The sequence below is a fragment of the Leptonotus elevatus genome, chromosome 9 (genome assembly GCF_054856555.1).
Source record: "Leptonotus elevatus isolate MCC_2025b chromosome 9, RoL_Lele_1.0, whole genome shotgun sequence".
NCBI classification, from domain to species: Eukaryota; Metazoa; Chordata; class Actinopteri; order Syngnathiformes; family Syngnathidae; genus Leptonotus; species Leptonotus elevatus.
In genome coordinates this window covers 9732052-9755943 of record NC_141247.1, presented here as the reverse complement: position 1 = coordinate 9755943, position 23892 = coordinate 9732052, and the positions used below count along the sequence as shown (strand labels likewise).

Below are 23892 nucleotides of genomic sequence, written 5' to 3'. Positions count from 1 at the left end.
TTTCAACTAGTCTTTTTACAAGCCTTTACGGACTGATTTGCCCTTTTTATTTATTTATGTATTTTACTACATTTTTTCAAACTCCTAATACAGCAAGAACCATCCATATTGCTTTTTAGTAGGGCTGGGCGATATGACCCAAAATTAATATCACAGTATAAACTGCATCCCTTCACGGTAACGGTATATATCACGGTATAGAATTAAGTGAATATTTTATATATATTAATAATTTGCTTACTGGGTTACACAGTAATTTATAGAAGCTAAATGTATTTTTTTTTTAAACAATGAAAGAATACATTTACTTTGGATAACAACATTTATTGCGCAAATCAGTCAAAAGTCAGCACTCTCTGGTGCAAAATAGTGCAAACAAAAAATATTGCTGATATTTTAAATGAAAACAGTACAACAACTGGCTTCGAGCAAGTATTCACTTGAAGACCACAAGGGTATGCACAAGTGGCACTTGTAAACAGCACAAGTCTCGGTTTTATATAGCACAAAGAGACTGAAATGTACGGATGTAGCGATATCCAAACATCATGATACGATATTATCACGATATGTGAGGAGGTTGGCGATACAAAAAAAGGTCACAATATTGTAAAAAAGAAAAAGAAAAAAAAAGCTCATACTAAAAAAATCCACACACACTATTGAGCTTTTGTACATTACAGCAATGAAAAATATGATAGAAATATTATAAGCATCACCTTTTTAAAATTGCAGCACCAATCTCTGGTGCTAGTAATCCCGCGCATTGACTTCATCCCCAGTCGGTACCTTTCACACAGAAATCAAGAGTACAAAGGGGCTTCTTCCACCACTGAATGACTTTTATTAACTGATGTTTTTAACATGTGAAAAAAAAGAGTCTTTTCTACCGCTGACTGTGAACTGCCCTTTAGAAGAACCACTGTTGGACAAAATGTCATGTCATATGAAGGTAGCAAGGTCTGGAATAGTCATCTACGATGTTCTTCGGAGCGGCAGATTCCCGGTGGGCCGTCCTCTTTCTTGGCCGATGCGGTGCTTTTTAATTATTATTTTCCAGCATTTTACCCCAAGAGACTGGGCCACAATTTTGGAGGGACCAGTCCGTTAATCCATTTCGAACATAGATAGCAAACTGAAACATTATCAATAAACATCAGTGGCAGAACTATACATTAGACAAGAGTCGGGCTGGGCCTAAATCAAAATGCCAGCGCTGATTTTTTTTTTTTGACTGACCATGCCACACTATATGCCCAAGATGAACTTCCTGTAAGGGACAAATACGACAGTTTATTTACCTCATAATAGAACTTTACATACAGGCACCAGCACTTTACTTTTTCTTTTGTTATTGATTGATGTACTTGTATTGCGTGTCTTACTGTGTTTATACTGTTGAGCTACAGCTTTGGCAGGCAATGTGAAAAAGGGCTACATAAGTCTTCTTATTCAGCTCAACTGCAGAAATATTTATTTATTTATTTATATTTAAAAATTGTATACCTTTCACTACCCATGAAGCACATCAAACGTTTACAGTAAACTTTATACAAGAAGCACAGAAGCTCATCATCGCTTTGCTTCTATACTGTAAACATTTGCGTGGGCTCTGAGTGGGCTGCGGTGCATCCCATCCTGCCCTCCTCCAGGCTGTAATGGAGGTTCAAGGTATAGCCGTGAGGATGGATTAGGCAACAAATTGAAAACACACAAACAATCATGAACTCCATTTGAGGCTAATGAACGCTGTCAGCCACGTAATGGATCCCACACATCAGCATCAGCACCCTTGTTACTGCTTACACACACACACACACACACTTACTCACTACGGAGGGCGTTTATTTACTCATGTTTGTCCATTTATTCCACATTGGACTGTTTATTGAAGTTTACAGCAAGCAGAAGCATAAATCATCATTGAGCGGACCCTCGCACCCCTACGCCTGTCTAAAGATTCTGTTTTATGGCTTCACAACTTTGCTCCGCCCACACGTAATAACGAAAGCTCGAATTTTCTCACAATTTACTGTCGTTTATCATTACAGTATGCACAGCTCATTCATCGTTAGCAATCAAACTAAATCTGTAGGAGGAATTTATCTTTAAAGGACATCTGGAAATAGCCCAAAAATTTGCAGCTCGAAAACTTCTTGTTTCCTTTCAGGCATGCGTTCCGAGGCTTTTTTTGTGGGTATACTCATGATAGATGCACTACAAGCCAAAGGTTTAGACACACCTCATTCAATGTGTCAATTACTTTATTCCTAATTACTATTTACATTGTCGATTCTCACTGAAGGGATCAAAACTAAGAATGAACATGTGTGGAGTTATATTGTATATACTTGACAAAAAAAAAGGTGAAATAATTGAAAACGTGTTTTCTATTCTAGTTTCTTCAAAATAGCCACCCTTTGCTCTGATTACTGCTTTGCATACTTTTGGCATTCTCACCTCTGGGAACTCCTTCAGTACTGTTTGAAACCCATTTCAGGTGACTACTCTTAAAGATCATCGAGAGAATGCCAAGAGTGTGCAAAAATTCTATTTTGAAGAAACTAGAATATAAAACATGTTTTCAATTATTCCACCTTTTTTTTTTTTAAGAACGTAACTCCACACGAGTTCCTTCATAGTGTTGATGCCTCCAATAAGAATCTACAATGTAAATAGTCATGAAAATAAAGAAAATGCATTGCATGAGAAGATGTGTCCAAACTTTTGGCCTGTATTGTATGTCTAGCACAATTCATGTTGCTATAGGAAATTGGCTTGTTCAATTCCCCCTTGGTAGGAATCCTAGAAATGCTCTAAATGACATTTTACAGCATGTGTTCTTGAAACTTGTTTGTGGGTCTAGTCATGATAGATATTGCAATTCAATTTCGTGCTTCCACATAAAACTGGTGGTCAGGTTTGTTTTTAAGAACTCATGAACATGTCCAAAAAGACCCTAAAATTCCTTTTTCAAACCAAAATAGGGGACTTTCCGGGCCCTTTTTTTCATGATTGCAAGTCTGGTACGAGGGGTGGTGTAAATCTGCACACTGTGCACAGGGACAGGCTAGATTAAGTTTTAGTATTATTGCAGACCACTGCAGGCTGGTGCAGCATGGCACATTTTAAAAAGGGTGATTTGCGCCATTTTGGGCATAAACACAGCTTGTTTTGCCAGCAGTTGTAGCAGTTCCTCTCATTCCCTTTAAATCAGTGCTTCTCACTTATCTCTGTCTAAAATTGTTATACGTACACCTCTGCCTTATTAAAATAAAAAAGGGAAACTTAAAGAAATAGAGACCAACTTACAACAAAGACTAACTTTATTAACATTTATGTAATCTGTCATAGAAAAGATTTGAAGTGCATCAATTTGCCTGAAAAAAAAGAAAAGATAGAGCCACTGCCACCTTCAGTGGATGAGCAATTACATTTTATTCTTGTACAGCAAAAAAAGTATGTTGCCCAAGTCACACTTGCCCCTCCTGGCTTTACACCGCTGCTTAAAATGCAGTGTGTGAGACGTACGCTGATAGTCCTTGACATGACAGAAGAAAGCACTCATTTGCTTGAGTCCTGCGGCAGGTCGCGGTTCACAAAGTACATTTATAAGGAACTGCTAGCAGACCTCCATGGGCGGATGATGTAAAGTTGACCAAGGAGATCACAGATCTCTGAAGTGAACACTTGGAAAACACCTTCCACTCGAATCATATGTGGCTCCGTTTATTTATTATACATTTTATTTATTTTCATTATTATTATTGCTATTTATTCATTTATATATATTTTTTTATTTTTTATCTATTTTTTATGGATTTTATTTTTATTTATTATTGTATTTATTTATTTATTTATTTGTTTTTATTATTTTATTGATTCTTGTATTTATTTTTAATTTTTTTATTTTATAATTTTATTATATTGTATTATATTATCCATCCATCCATTTAACTGCTTTACCTCATAAGGGTCGCGGGGGCGCTGGAGCCTATCCCAGCTGGCTTCGGGCAGTTATATTATATTATATTATATTATATTATATTATATTATATTATATTATATTATATTATATTATATTATATTATATTATATTATATTATATTATATTATATTATTCTATTTCATGTTGCTACTCATAATATCCATGAGCACCAGATTTCATGTTGCTAAGGTAAACTGCCATGCCTAAAATTGGCCAAAATGAGCCCAAAATGTGCACTTGAAACAAAAATGGCAGACATTGTGTGTTTCACTTCATGTGTAATTGAAACTTTTTTGTGTATCTACTTATGATGGACATGCCTACCAAATGTGTTGCAAAAATGAAACTGGCTTCAGGGGCTACATTTAAAACAAAAACAAAAATAATCCAGAGGACACTGTAAAGACTAGGTTTGGGGTTTCACATCCACAATGCCGTCTCGATATTTTCACCAGCATTTGTCGACTATAGGGAAAGTCCTTAAAATGTCAATTGATTCGGCTTAAGAACAATTACGACAAAGAAACGAAGCAATCCCACCTCCGTGCTCAAGCACCAACAATTTGTTGTTAGTGTTGTTGTTGTGTGAAAGTTGGCAGTTTTTCAGTTCCTCTGCTAACATAAATCCGACTGGAATGATGATTGATCGGGAGCATTTGTGCTTTCGGTGCTTGCGGGGGAAGAAACACACACAAACGTACACACTCAAGGACCAACCTGCAGCCACTTGTCGAGCTGGATCACATTTCTCCGTAGCCCTCATTCTTCCCAGGAACGTCACAAGAGGACCCGCAGCACTTCTGTCACGCCGCCCCAACCTTCCACCCCTTAAACATGTACCAATGGATCACTTTTTTCCCCCAATTGCTTTTGTTCTAGATAATGAAACTTCTTCTCCTGTGTCAGGACCAAGGTTATTTTAGTTAACTAAAACTAACAAAAAAGCAAAAATTTTTTTTTTTTTTTAACAAAATAAAATAAAAACAAAAATGCTTTTAAAAAAACAAAAACTTACTGAAACAACATTTTATGTTTACAAAATTAACTATAATTAAAGCAAAAATTGTGTTTTAGTCTGGTAATTAATTTAATGCATGAGCCTTTGGGGATGATTTTAAATGTGATTTTAAGTAGATTTATTTTGATATTAACCGGAATAAGGACATTTGAAAGTGTGTCACACAAAAGTGACGTCATCTAGCAGCAGCCAATAGAAAAGCACCTTCAGATGATGGTTTTTAAATATTGCGCACAAGTAATACACATTTTTTAAAACAAAAACGAATACTGAAACTAACAAACTAAAACTAAGCATTTATGAAATGACTAAAACTAATAAAAACTAACAGAACCATCCTGAAAACAAATAAAAACTAGCTAAAATGAAAAATTCCAAAACTATAATAAACCTGGTCAGGACTTGTCATGTTCAAATTAATTCCAATCACACGTCAGGGAACGCACACGATCTCTAAGTCAATACAACTCTGAGTTCAGGTGCACTATGTAGAGGATAGTGAGTGATTCCAAACACAGCTTAGAACGCTTGTGTTGTTGTGATGCGGAAATGGGCCATTGTGAAATAATCACGCCAACCTAATGAATTTTTATTGCAAATATTCACTCATTTGGAATTTGTTGCTTGCAACACATTAAAAGACTGAGACAAGTTGACATGTTTACTGCTATGTTTACATCACATTTGCTTTTAACAACACTCAATATGCATTTGGGAACTGAGGACAGTAATTGCTCAATCTTTGTAGGTGGAATTATTTTCCATTCTTGCTTGACGTAAATCTTCACTCGCTCACCAGTCCAGGGTTTCCATTGTCGTATTTTGCGCTTCAGAATGCGCCGCACATTATTAATGGGAGGCAAAATCGGAACCATTGGCAGGCCATGCTAGCAAAGCCACGCTGTTGTAACGTGCAGAATGTGGCTTGACATTGTCTTACTGAAAAAAGTAGGGGTGTTGTATGAATATTATCTTTTCTTTTTTTACATTTTAATATTTATGGAATGGAACTGAATGCAGACATTCCAAAAATGTTTTTAAAACAATGCACATAAGTGTTTTTCACAGGACAGCGTCGATATGTAAAACCTGTATGTACCTTTCAACGTTAATGGTGCCTTCACAGATGTGCACTTCTTACTCAAACCATGGGCACTAACACACCCCTGTACCATCACAGATGTTGACTTTTGAACTTTGCACTGATGCCGGATGGTCCTTTTCCTCTTTGGCCCGGAGGACCAAATGAAATCCTAATTATGAAGTGGCCCGCAATGAAAACCAGCTTGAAACCCCTGGTAAATGGTGCATGCATCTACCGATCGGTGTCTGCGCGTTACCTAAACTAAGTGGGATGCTGTGTTGAGATGATAACAATGCATAAAATCTCACGGCCCTGAAACCCAAACAGTAACCCTGAGCGCTCTAATCTGATACCGCTTCAGCAGTGCGTCGCCTCCGTGCCGCAGATAAAGCACCCGCACCATCATCATCACCGTCATCGTCATCATTACCGTCACCCTCTGCTGGAGCCTCCAACACCAGCAGCCTACCTGCACGGGCCGAGTGCCTGCGCCGTAGCCAGGCGAGGATTTTGCAGAATCCGTCGGGATGCTCAGATAAGACGTGATAGCGGCGTTGGTTTCTATCTCCGCCACAGGACTCACTGCGTTTGTCTTTAGGAAGAGGCAGAAAGATATCGTTTACTTTTTCCCATTACTGATTACAGTTGACGGCATTCCTATGCCTGGCGTGCCCCGGCGCAGATTAGCGGTCAGGCATGGCATCGACGTCACAACGATGCAGGAATCAAATCCGCTCGTTTTACTGGCCTTTGCCTTTTACAGGCTATTGCATGCAAATGACAAACCTTATAGATGTCAAAGACTCCTTATGACCTAGAAAAAATAATTTTAGCATGGGATCTTTAAAAAAAAAAAGGGACAATGTGACTACGTGAATGAAGATCTACCTTATAGTGAGGAACAATGTACATACCTTAACCCCCCCCAAAAAATATATTTGTTCAACATGGAAATGATGTGTTGCCGGGGCGGCATGGCTCAGTGATAGAGTGGTCGTCTCCCATCCGTGAGGTTGCGGATTCGATCCTCACCCCCTAGTGACCATGTCAAAGTGTCCTTGAGCAAGGCATTGAACCCTGATTTGCTCCCGGGGGACCTGGCAGCGCCCTGCATGGCAGCAGTTGACCACTGGTGTGTGAAGATGAGGCATTGTAAAGCGCTTTGGGCCCCATATGGTGTAGATAAAGCGCTGCATAAAAAGCAGGCCATTGTCAGAATTTTGCTGTTCTTTTCTATTTTAATGTAGCATTTTCTATTACAAAAAGCCTCCATTCAAAACAAAACTGTCAGAAATCATACACTTCAAATAACATTTGTATTGAATTTTGCATTACATTTGAATGCAGAGTGATTTTGTTGCACTTTCTATTTCTCCACTATTTGTTTGACTTTTGACTCCATTCCGCCAAACATACGTCGGTGTCTTTTTGAGCTAATAGAAGCAGCGGTCGTCTGACAGCTTCAAATGCAGCGGCACAGAGCAGCACATTAGATTCCCACTGAATCCCCCCGCACAGCTCTGTGATGATCTAGTAAGAGCCATCTCAGTTGTGACTAGTTGCCTGCGCCGCGGCTGTCAGAGGAATAATTATAGTAAGATTTGCAGGGGGGAGCTTACACCTGGCTCAAAATGCTCCAAGGCAACTTTTGTCTTTTGGAACGTGGTATTGCGCTTGCTCGCAGCAAGTCAGAACATGAGTTGTGGTATTGTGTTTGATTTCGTTGCCTTTGGCGGACTGGAGGGCACAGAGAGAGGGACTTAAGTGTGTTGTTTTCACGCGCAAACGCACACAAGTTGATTCATGATGCAGTGATGATTCAACATTTATAACTGGAGGTGCTTTATAGTTTAACTTCCTCCAATAATCAGGGTTGGAAAACCCTCTTGAAATTTCTTTGTCGTTACATATGCATCTCCATTTTGAAGGTACTAAATTACATGCTAAAAACTAGGGATGTTCAATACCACTTTTTTTCAAACTGATACCAGTACAGGTATTCACTCTCAAGTACTCACCGATACCAAGTAACCATGGTAGTATTTATGATATATACTGAAAATTTTAGATTAACCAAATAACTTTCTTTCTGATGTGTCAAACCACCATAGTGTAGCACCATCTACTGGCGAGGAAGACTTATTTGATGTCAGATATTTCGGGCCTTATCCTTCACGAATACCCGATATGTTGAAATAAGGCTGGTATCGGCCCATTACTGATACCTAGTGTCAGTATACTCGCCCACCCCTACTGAAAACTCAATTCTGCATGTGTGTAAAATTCATTTGGGATCACACCCCATGAAATCGACCCAAATTTCAGCCCCCAAAGAAAGTTGCATGAACAGACAAACAAAACAAATCTCTAGAAGCTATGCCCGAAAGACACAGGAAGTCTGCCATTTTGGTCCAAAATAGCCATTTTAAGTGATATTTGGCCATTCACATAAATATGACAAATTCAGCCGCAGAGGCTAGTATCACTGTTAGCAGCATGACGTTTGGGAGATGTGTCTCTCACAAGTAGACATACACAGCAAGGTCTTAAGAAACCATGCTTGAAAAGACACCGGAAGTCTGTCATCTTGCTTTAAAGTGGCCTTTTAAGGGTTTGGTTTGCTATTTGGAGTACTTTAGAGCAGGGCTAGACTGGGACAAAAATAAATAAACCTGCCCTGGGATTTTGGGTCGAGATGAGCCCCTCATAATTAGCAGAGCACAACAGACTAGAAGTTTATGCATGTGTTCCCCAAATGAATGTATTTTACTATTATTTCAAACCCAGCTGTAATTATTGTGATATGTTATGTAGTTTATAGAATCTTGCTTCTCTCTCCTTAAATTATCTTTATTTATAAAGCACCTTAACAACAACCATCGCCGCATATAAAGTGCTTTAATGAAGTTAAAAAAAGAAGGTAGACAAACAAAGACAATCAAAACAATAAATTACTAATAACAAATTGATATTAAAACAGCAAACACCATTTGAAAAGGCTCATAGACACCAACCACGTTAACCCAAAAAAATGTCCTGGAGTTGCCTTCAGGCATGCTTATAGCCAAATAAATAATAGCAGCATCATATTAAAATTAATAACTTTTAGCCTTTTATTATTTTAAAAGACTATCAAATAATTATTGTGGAAAGCAAATAAGTAAGTTTACTCCCACATGTATATTGTAGTTCTACCCACTTAAACAAATTTTATTTTAAGCATAATAAATGTATCATCAACATTCTAAATACCAGAATTTATTGTTAACAACTCCAACACTTTTGTTTGCTCAATTTAGTTCAATTGATTCTTTTATCCTTTTTATTGAAGTCACCTCTAAAACAGTATATATTTTCCGGGTATCCTTAATGTAGCAGCTCAGGCTTCAGGTTAAAATTGCTCCCTCCGGCTGTAGGTTTTAGTTTTCGTTCAATGGGCTCTTTGAGTATTTAGGGTTAAATTCAGGGGAAATCAATAGCATCGTACCAGCCCCAGTGGACTGCCAGCCTAAATTGCCATTTCAGCCCTGCTTGACAGACAAAATGTTCCAAATCAGTTTTACTAAGCAACATTAAATGTGGTAGGTAATGCCCATAAAACAATCACAAAAAGCCATACCACAAAACACAAGGGAAGTCGTTGATTGAACAATTGTGTTTGATTGCTGTCAAATTTGAACCTCATCTACTTGACAAATGGGTGACACAAAGTTGACTTAAAATGGTAGATTTTTGCTTAAAGTACCACTGATTGTCACACCCACCTAAGTAGGGTGAAATTCTTTCTCCGTTAAATGTTAAATGTTGCCACCAAAACCCTATGTTTGACTAAAAGATTTTCGGCATCCTTCAAATACTAATTTTGTCTGATTACTGTTAAATCTGAACCTTGTACATGTGACAAATGGGTGAGACAAATTATGGAAACAAAATGTTTTTCATCTTGTGCATGACCAGAGCATGTCAAAGTTTGATTGAAAAAATATTTTTTTATTTTAACAGGCTATTTGAAAAGTAGGCCATTACTTTTATTTATTGTCACTTTCGTGGGGGAAAGAAGTGCAACTTTTACAGACATCTGAGAATAAAGCTAAATGGTGTCCATCTTTTAAAAAACAAACCTTCAAGCATTTGTGTTTTTTGCTTCCTTTTCAGACAACAGAAGATCAAAATATTGCTCCAAAACATGGATTCATCACTGCTTGCTAACTTGCTAACATTAGCCGCAGTTCTGCTAAATTCAGTACGATGTGTGGGAACAGTGGCAGGACTCAAAGCCGGATCCCCACTGAGATTCACGCACCACCTCTACAACTCCACCATCGATGAAAACTCTGGTGTGGGGTCGTACGTGGAGACACCGGTGAAAATGGGCTTGGAGATGGCGGACGCATTCTGGGAAATCAAATATGTGATTGTCTCAGGGGACGACGGCGGCTATTTCCAAGCGGAGGGCGTAAAAGTTGGTGATTTTTACTTCCTGAGGATCAAAACTCAATATGCGGCACTCCTAAACAGGGAAGTGAGAGATGCCTATACACTGACTGTGGAGGCCACTGAGAGCACTCAGGAACTCCAAGCCAAGACCAAAGTGTTTGTCCAGATTCTGGACACAAACGACCTCAAGCCTCTTTTCGACCCATCCTCATATAGCGTGACCATCCCTGAAGACACACCACTTCAATCCAGTCTGGTCAGGGTTAGCGCGGCGGATGCTGACATGGGCAGCAACGCCGAGTTCTATTACTCATTCACCATGAAATCCCATCCGTTTGTTGTAGACCCTTTCAGTGGCACTATCAGCCTATTGAAGAAACTCAACCACACCCGCAACGAGCGATACGAGCTCACTGTGTTAGCCGAGGACAGAACCAAAAAGATCTCTGGCGTTCAGAAATTTGGCAACGTTGCAAAGGTGAACGTGAAAGTACAAAAAGCTGCTGCGTCTTCTCCGGTGATCAAACTCCCCACGGAACAATCAGTCTCAGCAGATGGCACGGTGACGATCAGTGTCCACGTCGAGGCAGGACTCAAACCTGTCAAATCACTTCACATCGTCAGTGGTGATCCTCACAAGAACTTTGAGGTCATCCCTATGTTATTGCAGGGAGATGACTTCCAAGTAGTCTCGATCAAAAAGATCATCTGGTCACAAAACCCCTTTGGGTTCAATTTGTCCTTACAAGCTCAAGACATCGGCTCTCCCAGTTTGATATCTCCCATTGCTAAGATCCACATTCCTGCCTTTCATTACCGACCCTTGTCGTTCTTGGAAGACACCTATATTGTTGTCCTCAGTGAGATGTCTCCCCCGAAAACCTTTGTTGCAAAGGTTTCAGTTGATTCCAGCAATGTGACGTACAGTGTCAAAACGAACCCAGACAGCTCTAAATTCAAGATAAATCCCAAAAGTGGGATCATCATTACCAGGGAGGCGTTTGACTATGAGGGTCAAGATCACTATGAGTTTGACATACTGGCCAACGGAGGCGAGGCTAAGGCTCACGTTGTGGTCAACATCGCAGACGAGAATGACAACAGTCCAGAGTTCACGTTGTCCTCCTATCTGACCACGGTGGATGAAAACAGCCCTATCGGCAGCAGCCTTTTGAAAATAAAAGCGACAGACAAGGATGATGGGAAAAACAGCTTTGTAACTTATGCCATTGCCAATGCAGAGCTCCTGCCGTTCGCAATAGACCCCTTTACAGGCATCATCTTCACTACTGAGCACATGGACTATGAGCTCATGAAGCGGTGGTACCACTTGAGGGTTTGGGCCTCAGACAGTGGCGAGCCGTTCTGTCGGGTCAGCGAGTGCGCTGTGACAATCACCCTCAACAATCTTAATGACAACATGCCTCTTTTTGAGAGGGTGGGCTGCAACGTCACAGTACCCCCAGATCTTGCCGTTGACCATGCGATCTTGGAGCTGCCAGCTATCGACTTGGATGAGCTACAGCAGCTGCGCTATGTCATTGAGTCAGGCAACGAGCTCCAGATATTTACCATCGACTCTGTGTCAGGCGAGATCGCCCTGAAGCGTGCAATCCCGCCGGATGTACATTCATTTGATTTGGGAGTAGTGGCCTCCGACGGGGAGCACCGCTCAAAGGCTACAGTGGTCCGGGTGACGGTCACCAGCTTGGGCGACGAGCCAACGGTTAGCTGTCAGGAAACATTCATTTTGAAACAGCTCGCCGACAAACTGATCGAGTCAATCAAACCCATCTGGACTGAAGATGTGGCAGATACATCCTCCGATATTCACATCACAAACAGACACTCCCCTGTATTTAACTCTGGCATTCCCAGCTCTTTGGATCTCTCCGAGGACTATCCACTGAACTCCACGGTGGTCCGCTTGTATGCGTCAGACCATGACACAGGCTTCAATGGTATGCTCGTGTACACAATCTCCGGTGGGAACGAGGACGGCTGCTTTGCTGTCGACACATTCTCTGGCGACCTTCGTCTAGTTTGTCGGCTTGACCGAGAGAGTAAAGAGTTCTACATTCTGAACATCACCGCCTATGATCTGGGAACCCCGCAAAGGTCCGTGTGGAAGTTTCTTGCAGTGAATGTCCTGGACGTAAACGACAACCCACCTCTTTTCGATCCGCCCAGACATGTGATTCGCATCCCTGAAAACACAAAAGTAGACTCTGTCATTTTCACAGCCCGCGCAACTGATTCCGACACGGATGCAAGCGGAAACATCAAGTACAGTCTGTTGACATCTACCGACATATTCCAGATTCAAGAGGTAACAGGCGAGGTGCTGGTCACGGCACCTTTGGATCGAGAAACCTCACCCAGGCATGACCTCTGGATCGAAGCCAGAGACCAGTCCAGACTCACTCCGCCTATGTTTGCCACCCACCACCTTGTAGTAGTGCTTCAGGATGTCAACGACAACCCGCCGACATTTTTAACAAAGGTCTACAGAGTCAAAGTTCCGGAAGATTTACCAGTGGGAACCTTACTGATCTGGGTGGAGAGCGTGGATTCCGATCTGGGTGGCGGTGGCCTCATCACCTACAACCTTAAGAACACAGAGAGGGGGATGTTTCGCATGGACTCCTCCAGCGGTGCCTTGACCCTGGAGAGGGAGTTGGACTTTGAACGATGGCCGTCGTACAACCTCACTGTCCGCGCCGTCGACCACGGCCTCCCGCGATCCCTTTCGTCCTCCTGCTTCGTGGAGATCCAGGTGTTGGATGTCAACGAAAACCTCCACCGGCCACTTTTCTCTGAGTTTGTGTATGAGGCCATGGTGATGGAGGATGCCGTGGCAGGGACAGCGGTAATCACAGTGACGGCCACAGACAAGGACGTGGGCCGAGACGGCGTCATCCGGTACCGCATCCACGAAGGCTCTGGTCTCGGAGTGTTCACCATCGATGACGAAACAGGTAAGATTTACCAATAAACTTTCAAATGATTAACATCAACGTGAACAGCATAGTACTACAGTGGTTTGCACCTTTTGCCTCACTGTCGATTTTTGGTTCAGGGTTCATACCTTCCTTTCTGGCTTTTGCATATCCTCTCCATGCTTGGATTTTTCTAAGACTTCCTGTCATATTATAAAAATATATAAAGCAGCCCAGCCACCAGTCTTTTTTACCTTGCACCAGTGCACACGCCAGGCGCCAGTACGTGAATTTGCAATCAAAACATTATTTATCCCCACATAGCACTTCGAATGGTTTGAGCAGCATCATTAAAAAATGACAGACAAAACATGTGCAACACAAAATCACACACAAAATGCAAAAACTGTTTACACCTATATGTATTTGAGGAAGGTATTTGAAATGAAACTGGATGTGCAAGACGCATGATTATGCAATCTGTTTTCAATTCACCACCTCACCACTAGCATTTCTAAATTTTAAATTTTTTGCTCAGCACACCCCCTGCGACCCCTCAACAAATCACTGAGCATTCCATTAGCCTGCCGCTGCACTTACGGCTCAGATAAAATCAGGGCAAATTGAGTTCTCTGTCAAACAGGCGGGAAAAAAACAGCTAGTTTGGTGGTGGTGTTTCCCGGATTGGGATATCATAATGGCTCAACAGTGTAGAAAATTGATTTTGCTATTTTTTTGAAAGACTCCAGAAGTCTTTTAAATTTGGATGTAACTTTGTCATAACAAAATGTCTATGACATGCTTTTCGTCAAAATACCTAAACAATAAAAAAACTGTAGCTTATTTAGGAAGCAGAACTTTTTTGTGTAAGTGAGCAACTGGACATTCCGCCTTATATACTTCATTAGCATGTTGCTAGGGCGTTGTGACCAAGTAAGTAACTTCCACTTGTGAAAGAAGGCTTGTGTAAGAAGCATTTCATGAACTCGTCAATTAGTGAGCGATCCCTGCATACACCACATGCCAGTTTACATTCTCTTGATGACTGCAGTGAGCAGCAGATACTATGTCAAACAAGTGCCCATAAAGAAAATAAAAACACTACACTTACCATGACAATGCTAGAAGGTTGGGTTGGGACTAAGTGGACATCATCAACTTGAGCAAGAAGAGCCCTGAGTGCGTGGGGAAAGAAGCAAGCACCTGTTAATAAAAAAAAGAAAATATATTTTTTCACTCATGCAGGCAGCACTTCATGTTTTGCATTGTGTGCATGTGACTGCATGGACACGTCACTGAGCACAAATTATCTTCCTCCCACCTTTAATACATCAACAATTTCCCTGAGCAATCAAATTTGTGCCGCATATTAGAGGCTAACGCTAATTTGTGCATACATGCAGCTCTGCTTACCTTACTGGAAAATTCTCACTCCTGCAATCCAAATATATTGTTCATACCATACGATGTCTACATAGGTGTGATCCGGACAACCCGGCTGCTGGACCGGGAAAATGTTCCCCACTACTGGCTCTCCGTGGTGGCCACCGACCTCGGTACAGAGCCCCGAGCCTCCTGGACGCACGTCTACGTGGACGTGCTAGACATCAACGACAACCCTCCGGAGCTTTCCCAGCCCGTCTACTTCGCGACCGTCCCGGAGAACGTGGACGCCGTAGCGTCTGTCATCCTGGTGGAAGCATTGGATGCTGACGTGTCCTCGCAGGGGCGGCTTTCATTTCACATGACAGAGTCGCATCGGACGTACTTTGATGTTGATCACGAAACAGGTTAGTGACATTTTTAACTAATGGCTGTAAAGCTTCATCCTGAACCTGCATTGATCTGAGTTAGTTTAGCCTTTTAAGGGATACGCATGAATATGCGTTTGGACACATACAGTAACTTTAGATACAGCCTGCATTTGGCCTAGTTTTGTGTTTTGGAAGCAACAACAACAATACATTTACAAAACCATGTTTTTTTTTATCCTCAAATTTTTTTTATTGAATTCCGTGTCTTTTTTTTTCTTTTCTTTTTTTCTATAGAGCTCAGTATTGTTCATTCGGAAATGTCATCATCATTGCTCTTTTTTTTTTTTTTTTTTTTTTTAAATATATATATATATATATATATACACATATATACATACATATATACATATATACATACATACATACATACATTTTTTTTTTTTTTGTGTGTGTGGGTGAGTATGTGTGTGTGCGTGCGTGCGTGCGTGTGTTTGTTAGCTCACCAGAAAACCTATTAGAAAAAAAAAATCTCATACCGTTCACCTAAATCGAACACCAGGAGACCCGAGGGGACCGAAGAAAACCAAGGAAGGTGAAATCCAGCACCGACCAGACACCCCCCACCAGAACTCCTCCCCAGCCCAAGAAACATCCAGACCCCAACAAATCCAAAAAACATAAAATCAGGGAGGCCTCAAGAGACCAACGGAGAGACCGAGAAAAGGAAGGAAGGACAGACGAAGCCGCGTGAGATCCGAGACACCAGCCTCCACCGATTCAATAACCTGAGGAGGAAACAGATTGTGTCTGAGTTTCGGTAGATGCTGGTGTGGTGGATCTGGCATGCATGAAAATCTCCACCAAAGAGGGGAGCCGTCGACCCCCGCCGGAACAGAGCAAGCGCAACACCTCAGGGCCCCCCAGGCCGCGGCAGCGCCAAAGGACGACCCCCGGGCCCCACCAGGGCCACCGGCCGGAGAGCAAACCCAGGAGCAGGAGCGCCCCCCGCCCCAACCCGGCCCGCGCCCCCGGCCCAACGCAGCAGGACGGGGCACTGCAGGCCCACCAGGCACCCCACCGGCCCCCAACCCCCGCCCCCCCACAACCCCCCGCCCCCCATCCACCCCCGCCACCCACCCCAACCCAGCCCCAGCCGCCCCCATGCCCCCAATCCCCCAGACACCCCCCACCCCCAGCACCCCCCACCCCGCAACCCCCACCACCGCCCCCCCCAACAAAGCCGCCCCCCCCCCCCCCGACCCCACCCCGACCAACCGGCAGCCCCCCAACCCCCGACCCCCAGCCCCCGGGGACCACCCGCACCCAGGCACCGGCGCCGAAGAGGGGCCGGGCAGCGGAGCGGAGAGGGCAGCCGCGACCTCCCCACCCCCCGCCGTGTGGAAGGACGGAACACCGGGGGCAGAAGGGGGAGATGGGGGCACCGGAGGGCGGCCGACACCCCCAAACCCCAGGCCCAGCGGGGGAAGGCCCCGGTCGTCACCCCAGCGTTCTTTGTGAAAATTAACCCCTGTTACTGAGTCCGCCAGCTCGCGGACTGGCGAACTCTACCCCTAAACCGTGAATGTGACCCCACCCAGTGTATATACAAGTGTGTGTGTGTGGTGCATTAAAATTAGGAGCAGGTGAACCGGAGCCGATGGAAATGATATTCCCACGCTCCGATCCACCCGCCACCCAAGCATGTTGCTGAGTGTATGTGGTGCATTAAAAAAAAATAGATAGGGCGGGGGGGGGGGGGGGGGGGGGGGGGGGCGGGTGGCGACACGGACAGGGGACCGCAGCACTGCTCTATACTGCGGCCCCCAACCGATGGCACCCCCACAAGCCCCCCCCCCCACCCACAAGTTGTGTGGTGTATTAAAATTGGAGGGGAGTTGTAGGGTGAAGACGGTGTTTCCACCCTACCCCACCCCCCAAAGTGTGTTATGTGCCCTATATGTCTATAAAAGTGTATTGTGCAAACCTAGTGTAGTGAGTTAAGAGGTGTGACCAGCGGGGCCCCCCCCAACCGAATTCCGTGTCTGACGTTTGTGCTGTGCTGCACTGAGAGGCAGCATTTCAGTGAGTGCGACTTTGGAGAAATTTGATGGCAGATACTGTACAGATACATAAGCCACTGAGAATAATACTGGGCTAAATTATTTATTTCTTTTTTTGGGGCCATTTTTCCTTTTGGATTTGATGATAGTAGTTTATGGCTGCATTGAAATCTGGGAGAACTATATCTTGATGATTTATATGGCAATCATTACTTCTTCTGGATATTTGTTACAGAAATTGTACTTTAGTATTCCAAACATTCATCAAATCTATCAATATTTCATGAAAAATGATAAATACTATTCACTTATATTAACATGTTGAGTGATGCAATGGCACCTGAACTAAAGCACTACTTACTTTCAGTCTTCTTCCCCCGAACCTCACTTTGGCCTTGTTTTATGTGCATGGCATTCAACTTTGATGTAGGCCATCAATCTTTACTCTATTCAGTTTTGCACTTAACTGATAATAACCTAAATGAAGTTAACCTACTCTTGTTCTCAGTACCTTAAATATGAATTATGGTTGTTAAGAAAATGAATTGCATCAGGCCCTTAATGCCTTTTTAATGAATCTTTAATGATTATTTATAAATTTAAAAAAAAAAGTACAATCCACAGATATTGTCTGTTTTCCCCTTGACAAATTGATGGTGTAATTAAATCAGTTGTGATGAAACAACAGCGCCGGGCTGTGACACGTCGGTGCATCTGTTTAGTGTGCCAGCATAAAAAGGAACTAGATGCCACTTTAAAAAGGCTTGCGCAGGAATGTGTACCTTTCACAGAGATTGATTGATTTGGTCTGGATGTCACGCAAATGTTTTGGCTTAAGGGCCACCGAAAAAGTGTTGAAAAATTGGTGTAGTGTACACAACAGACCAGTTGTAGTAGTGTCGTAGGAATGAGAGAGAGAGAGAGATTTGCCTTTAGTTTTATTCCTTGCAAGAGAGGAAATACTGTTCTGAATGCAAACATACCAACCATACCATTGGTGATGGATTAGATGTGGTATTGAAACAGTAGCTTGGAGGAAGGATGGTTAATAAAGATGTCTCCAACCTTTCTAAGCAGAGCCTCAGGGGCCACAACCATGAACACCATCTTGACAGTTTTTGGGTTCAGTGAGGTCAGTCACTTTCTCTCAACTCAACTTGATGTCACGAGCACTTAACAACAACTGCGGCTGTAGCAAATTGCTGTAAATAAAAGAAAATAAAAAAATCATAAAAAAACGGGCAAAAATTAACATTAAATGTCCTTTCCTAATTAAAATATGCAACAGCTGCAGCTCCCTTTACGTTTGCATTTAGCATCCGAAAAGAGGTGCAGTTGTATTCCCTCATATTGCACATGTTGTGTGAAGCTGTTAGCAGATGAGAGAGGAGCAAGATTGAAGTCTTCACTGACCGTGTATGAGGGCGCCGAGGTACTGAAATTGTAATCTCGTGATCACAGCATGCATGACGTCACTCACGTTTGCTTCAAGCTAGCTTTGAATGTAAACAAACAACGGCCGTTTTCTAACAGCCGACAGTGCGTCTGTTGGTGAGCAGCACACGTACAAAACGATTAGTTTCATCTCCCATCGCATTTAGTCCTCTCTCTTGCTTTACTTTACTTCATTTTATTGTCCTGTTATGTCAGTGCGTTGTGCTGACTGGCGTTTACTTAATGTCCGTCACACGAAATTAAAAACTAAAGATGATGGAACGTTGTAGTCCGTTGCCCCCAAATTGTGGAATCTGGTTCCAGATGAGATAAGAACTGCCTTTTCTGTAGACACAAAAAAAATAAAAATAAAAATAAAAAAGTTTCTTTAGACAGGCGTTCTAGTAAAAATGGATTGTTCTTTACAATTTACTTAAACACACAAGTGCTTCTTAGTCTTCCTCCAGATTGCACTTTGCAAAACCATTAAGTAATCACATAATTAAATAGAAGGTTTCGTCCCAATGCCCCATTTGTGTTACGTGTTAGCATTAGCATTAAGCTAGCAGATTAAAGGCTAAAATATGTTTTTATTCTATGGCTGTGTTCATTTTGACAGTACGCTCAACCCCTTCGGACGCATAGTTGGTTACAGTGGACATGACATATCCGCGTGCCTAAACCAATAAAACGCATAATTGGGATGATGTCAACACTTCTGGTTCATGATTGGATCTTAACTAACCAATCACAATGGCAAGTTGATTTGCATGATGTTTATAAATAAAAAAAAAGTTGCTTATAAGCAGCCATATTATTCTGGGGTCTACTATAACAACTAAAAACATGAGATACCCCCCCCCCCCCCCCCCCAAATAAATAAATTGCCATGTTGTTCTTATGTGGGAAAAGAGTCAAAATCAGGATTAAAAAAGTACATTTTGCCCAGCAGAAAATAATGTGGGTCTGAAGGTGGAAGAAAGTGAGTTGAGTTTGCTGCCTGCCACTACACAGCCTTTGTTTTTCAAGTTTGCGCTTGCAGGTCAAAGCAAAAAAAATGGTATGTTTAAGCGGATTTGTGTTCAAACTCTCTCTCTGAGAACTGCTTCATAAATAAAATGCACCTACTACTTATGTCATACTTGACTTGTGATGGCAGGGAGAGCTGATCTCACAGTTTTGGACTATTTAAAAATAAAAAATAAAAGCAAGTGGGAGTCTTTTTGTGGTGTTATTAGAGACCTGAAGCGACTGTGAGACTCCCGCCAGAGCGGATGTTCACCCCTCCGCATCCGCATTGCAAATGAATCCATCATAAGCTCACCGTTAAGCACTCATTTTCACGTTCGCATTTGGCAGGGTGCAAAAAAATAGCGATTACCTGTCTAGTTTCAATTGACAACATGCCACATTTGAGCATATTTTTGCTCCTAGCAGGAGCTTGTGATGACTAATTATAAAACGAAGAATAATCCTGCCTTTGATTCGACTCACTACAAGTCTGAGCAGAAGTCGCCGAGCGAGAGGCTGGCTGGGCGTGTCGCTCAATCAAATTCAATGCATTCTTTTCAATTGTCACCCTTAAAGAGAAACGGAGCAAAGTGCAGGCCCTCGTGTCGCTGCACGTTCTCCTTTTAGGAGACACGAGGTGTAGGCGAGTGTGAACTTTGATGCGTTTCAGGCCACCGCCGCGCTGGCAGCAAGCTGCTACAAGCGAAGATGCACACATAGTTCTACTGTTTGTCCACACCCTCGGGACACTAAACAGCAGCTTTGCATACAAGAGCTTGGGGGTGGTGTTGAAAGAGCGGAAAGACCTTGTTGCAGTTGCATTTCGGCCTTCACTTAACCTCAGGAATATTTTGGAGACTTAACACTTTTTTTTCAAAAGTATTTTTCACAATGCAAATTAGTCTACTACGGAAGCGTAATGCATTCACTTGGGGGGGAGTCCTGTTTTTCTGACTAATTTCTGAGGGGAGCTTTTGTTTTTTTGTTTTTCTGTTTTATTGAATATTTTTTCCCCTGGTTTTTTGTCTGTTTGTTTTTTTCAGTTTAAAAAAATAATATTTTCCTCAGTTTTTCTGATTTTTTTTTCAGTTTTTCTGAGTATTTTTTCCCTGTTTTATAAAATAATAATTATTATTATTTTCTAACTTTTTCTTTCTAAGAGCTCAGTATTGTTCATTTGGTAATTTTACCGATTTGACATGTCATCATCATTGCTCTTTTTTTTTATTTTATTTTTATGTGGGTGAGTATGTGTATGTGCGTGTGTGCGTGCGTGTGGGCGTGCGCGTGAGTGTGTGTGTATTCATTAGTTCACCAAAAACCTATTGAAAAATCCCATAACGTTCACCTAAACCGAACACCGCCGTCAGGAGACCCGAGTAAAGGACCAAAGAAAAGAAAGGAAAGTGAAATCCAGCACCGACCACCCACCACCCACCGGGCCACCAACCAATAATTATTTTCTGTTTTTCTGAATATTTGTTTTCTGTTTTGTCTGAATATTTTTTTTTAAGGGTTTTCATTCACTGATTAGAAAACAAACCACAATACAGTATACACATTCATTCCTTTATTGAGAGCGAGTAAGTATGCATGACCATCTGATTGCATATGGAGGTATGCGGGAAAGTGTCCGCTTCCACTATTAGCGAGTCTGCAACAAGTCACTTGGAGTTCAGAGGTAAAAAAATATATATAAAATACTCCAAAAAACAGAACACCGGCTCTGTTTTTCGGAATATTCTTTATTCAGTTTTATTGAATAATTGAAAAATAATAATAATTTTAATATTTTTTCCCGTTTTTCTGAGTAATTTTTCCTCCTGTTTTCTGAATACTTTTTTCAGCCTGTTTTTTGGAATATTTTTTTGACAAAAAAAAAAATTCAGTAAAACAGCAGTATTTTTTTTTCTTGCATTTTTTTGTAACCTATATTGTAAGCTCTGATGTCAAACATAATTGAATTTATTGATATTGTACTGTACATATTTGAATTATTTTATCAAATAGGAACCTCTATTTAAATGACTTTATTATTGTATTTACGCAAGAAATGCAAAATAACCTTTGAAAACACTATCACAGCAGAACTGAAGCGATAAGGGCATGTATAAGATGAACTGAGGTAACCTGAGTATCTCAAAATGAAACATCTAAATTATGCATTAAACCACAAAAGGTGGTGGAAACTTTGCAACCAAACAGTGCTGCTTAATTCCTTCTACATGCATTTTTTCCACGCTTTTAATGTGCATTTTTCATTTGCAAGAAAGTGTGCTGCTCTGTGATCCAAATGGAGCAAATGTGTGACAACACACTGCGATCAATGGGCTGATATCAAGCTTTGTAGTAGATGTGACAATCGGCGCTTGATGAAAGAGTGTCAAGAAGTTAGCATGAGAATATCATGAAATTGATCTCTTTTGACTGATCACACCACACCGCCACATTTGCATATATTGGGTATGATTGTAAAATGTCAGCATGCTTGGTCAAAAATATTGAATGTTTTAAAGGCAACACAGGCACTGCGAATAGTCTCTATCAAGAGATATTTGTCTTCTTTATTGAAGCCGAATGCAATAAGATCAAATAAATAAAAAGGTTGCCAACCAGCATAATAACCTACTAGAATTATCACCCATTGCAATGTATTTAAGATTCCCACAGTAAGAATTCATCCTAGTTATGAGTCATCTGAGTGACAGGGAAGGTGTCACAGAAGAGAAAAACCTTCCCAGACAGACCTTGTTTGTCTTCACGGGGTGTTCACTGGCCCAGTGAAAGCTCCTAATGACTAAAACACTCTTGTTTAACGTGCACACCTGTCCTCATGGTGGCCCCCCGGGGGGGTTAACATTAGGGCTTGTTTGCTCTGCTGTCAATGTGCCCACCCATAAACCCCCGCGGGCCTCAACGGGGTCTCGGCTCGCGGTAAAAAAGAAAAAAAAAACCTTCCAAACTACAACACCATCAAAGTTAAAGCTGCTAGATTGACTCTCACGGACCACCAATAGATTAATGATTAATATAATAAATCTGATTAATATTATGTTTATGGAAAATGACTTCCTGCTACTTTGCTCCATCTCAAGTGGTGACAATTTTGCCACTTAATGTCGACCAAAAAATGACATCACAATGCTTAAGGGCTGAGACCTAGAATGTATTATTGTAAAGAAAAACGTTCACTTGACTTCCTCTTTAATTGTGTTTGTAGTTTTCGAAAAAGTAACTGCACTTCATTTCAATCAAAATGGCCCCACTAGGTGTTCAAGACTTGAGGCCAAAAAAAAAGCGAAGTTTAAAAGTAAAATGATGACCAGGCATACAATCATAAACATTATGTGGGATTTAAGGAGCCTGAGGCTGGAAACAGCCTTTTTGAATGGAGCTCCTCACCTCACATGTCAAATAAAGGAAATGTGAGAGTAAAATATGTATTTCCACGCTGCAGGCGTAATCAGACATTTGACACCACATCAACGCACCTTTTGTTTGAACCCGTTAATTAAAAAATGTGGCAGCCTTTCAGCAGGGACGGATGAATTGTAATCCAGCTGGAGGGCCATTATACATTAATGGATGATGTAAATCCCAGTTGTTAAAAGTCAGCATTTATGCTTTGTTGCTGCTTGACTTTCTGTGGGGGGGTCTTCACAATTATCTACATGAGAACAAGCAGAACAAGCTTCTGTTGGCAACTTTGGAATTTTATTATAACGTTAGCGATGTTCTATTGAGTTGTCGTGATGGATTTTGAAAATGCGTTTAGTCGGCGTTTGGCAAAACTATATGAGCCAATGCATATGCAGCAGACATGGCTGCTGCCATCTTATCTAGCCACGCCCACTGGCTGTCAATCACAAACGGAACTGTTATGTGGATTTGTGATTGGATGAGCAACCTTCTGCCGTGGAAGTCTGGTTGCATGAAAATTTGATTGAGCAGACTACGAGTTTGATGTTTTTTGTGTTTACGGTCAGTAGCAACCATTTGTTGTCTCAACAATATAATACTTTATTATTTTGACATGAAAACAATAATTGACATACTAATAACGGAGGATAGGTTCAAAGTAAAAATGTCAGTTCTCCCCATTTTTGATTATGTTGATATCATTCACAGTTCTTAAACCACATGATTTTTCTCATGCTGCCATACTAA

At 41.6% G+C, this 23892-nt stretch overlaps 1 protein-coding gene across 1 annotated transcript in view; it reads left to right on the top strand.

The window, feature by feature from the left end:
• The window catches only part of fat2 (FAT atypical cadherin 2), a 93560-nt gene that overhangs the window by 5465 nt on the left and 64203 nt on the right, over nt 1-23892 (top strand). Inside the window, exons 2-3 of the mRNA XM_086085557.1 lie at nt 10246-13505; nt 14945-15256. Of these exons, the coding sequence (XP_085941683.1) occupies nt 10246-13505; nt 14945-15256 (3572 nt within the window). The remainder of the gene's footprint in view (nt 1-10245; nt 13506-14944; nt 15257-23892) is intronic.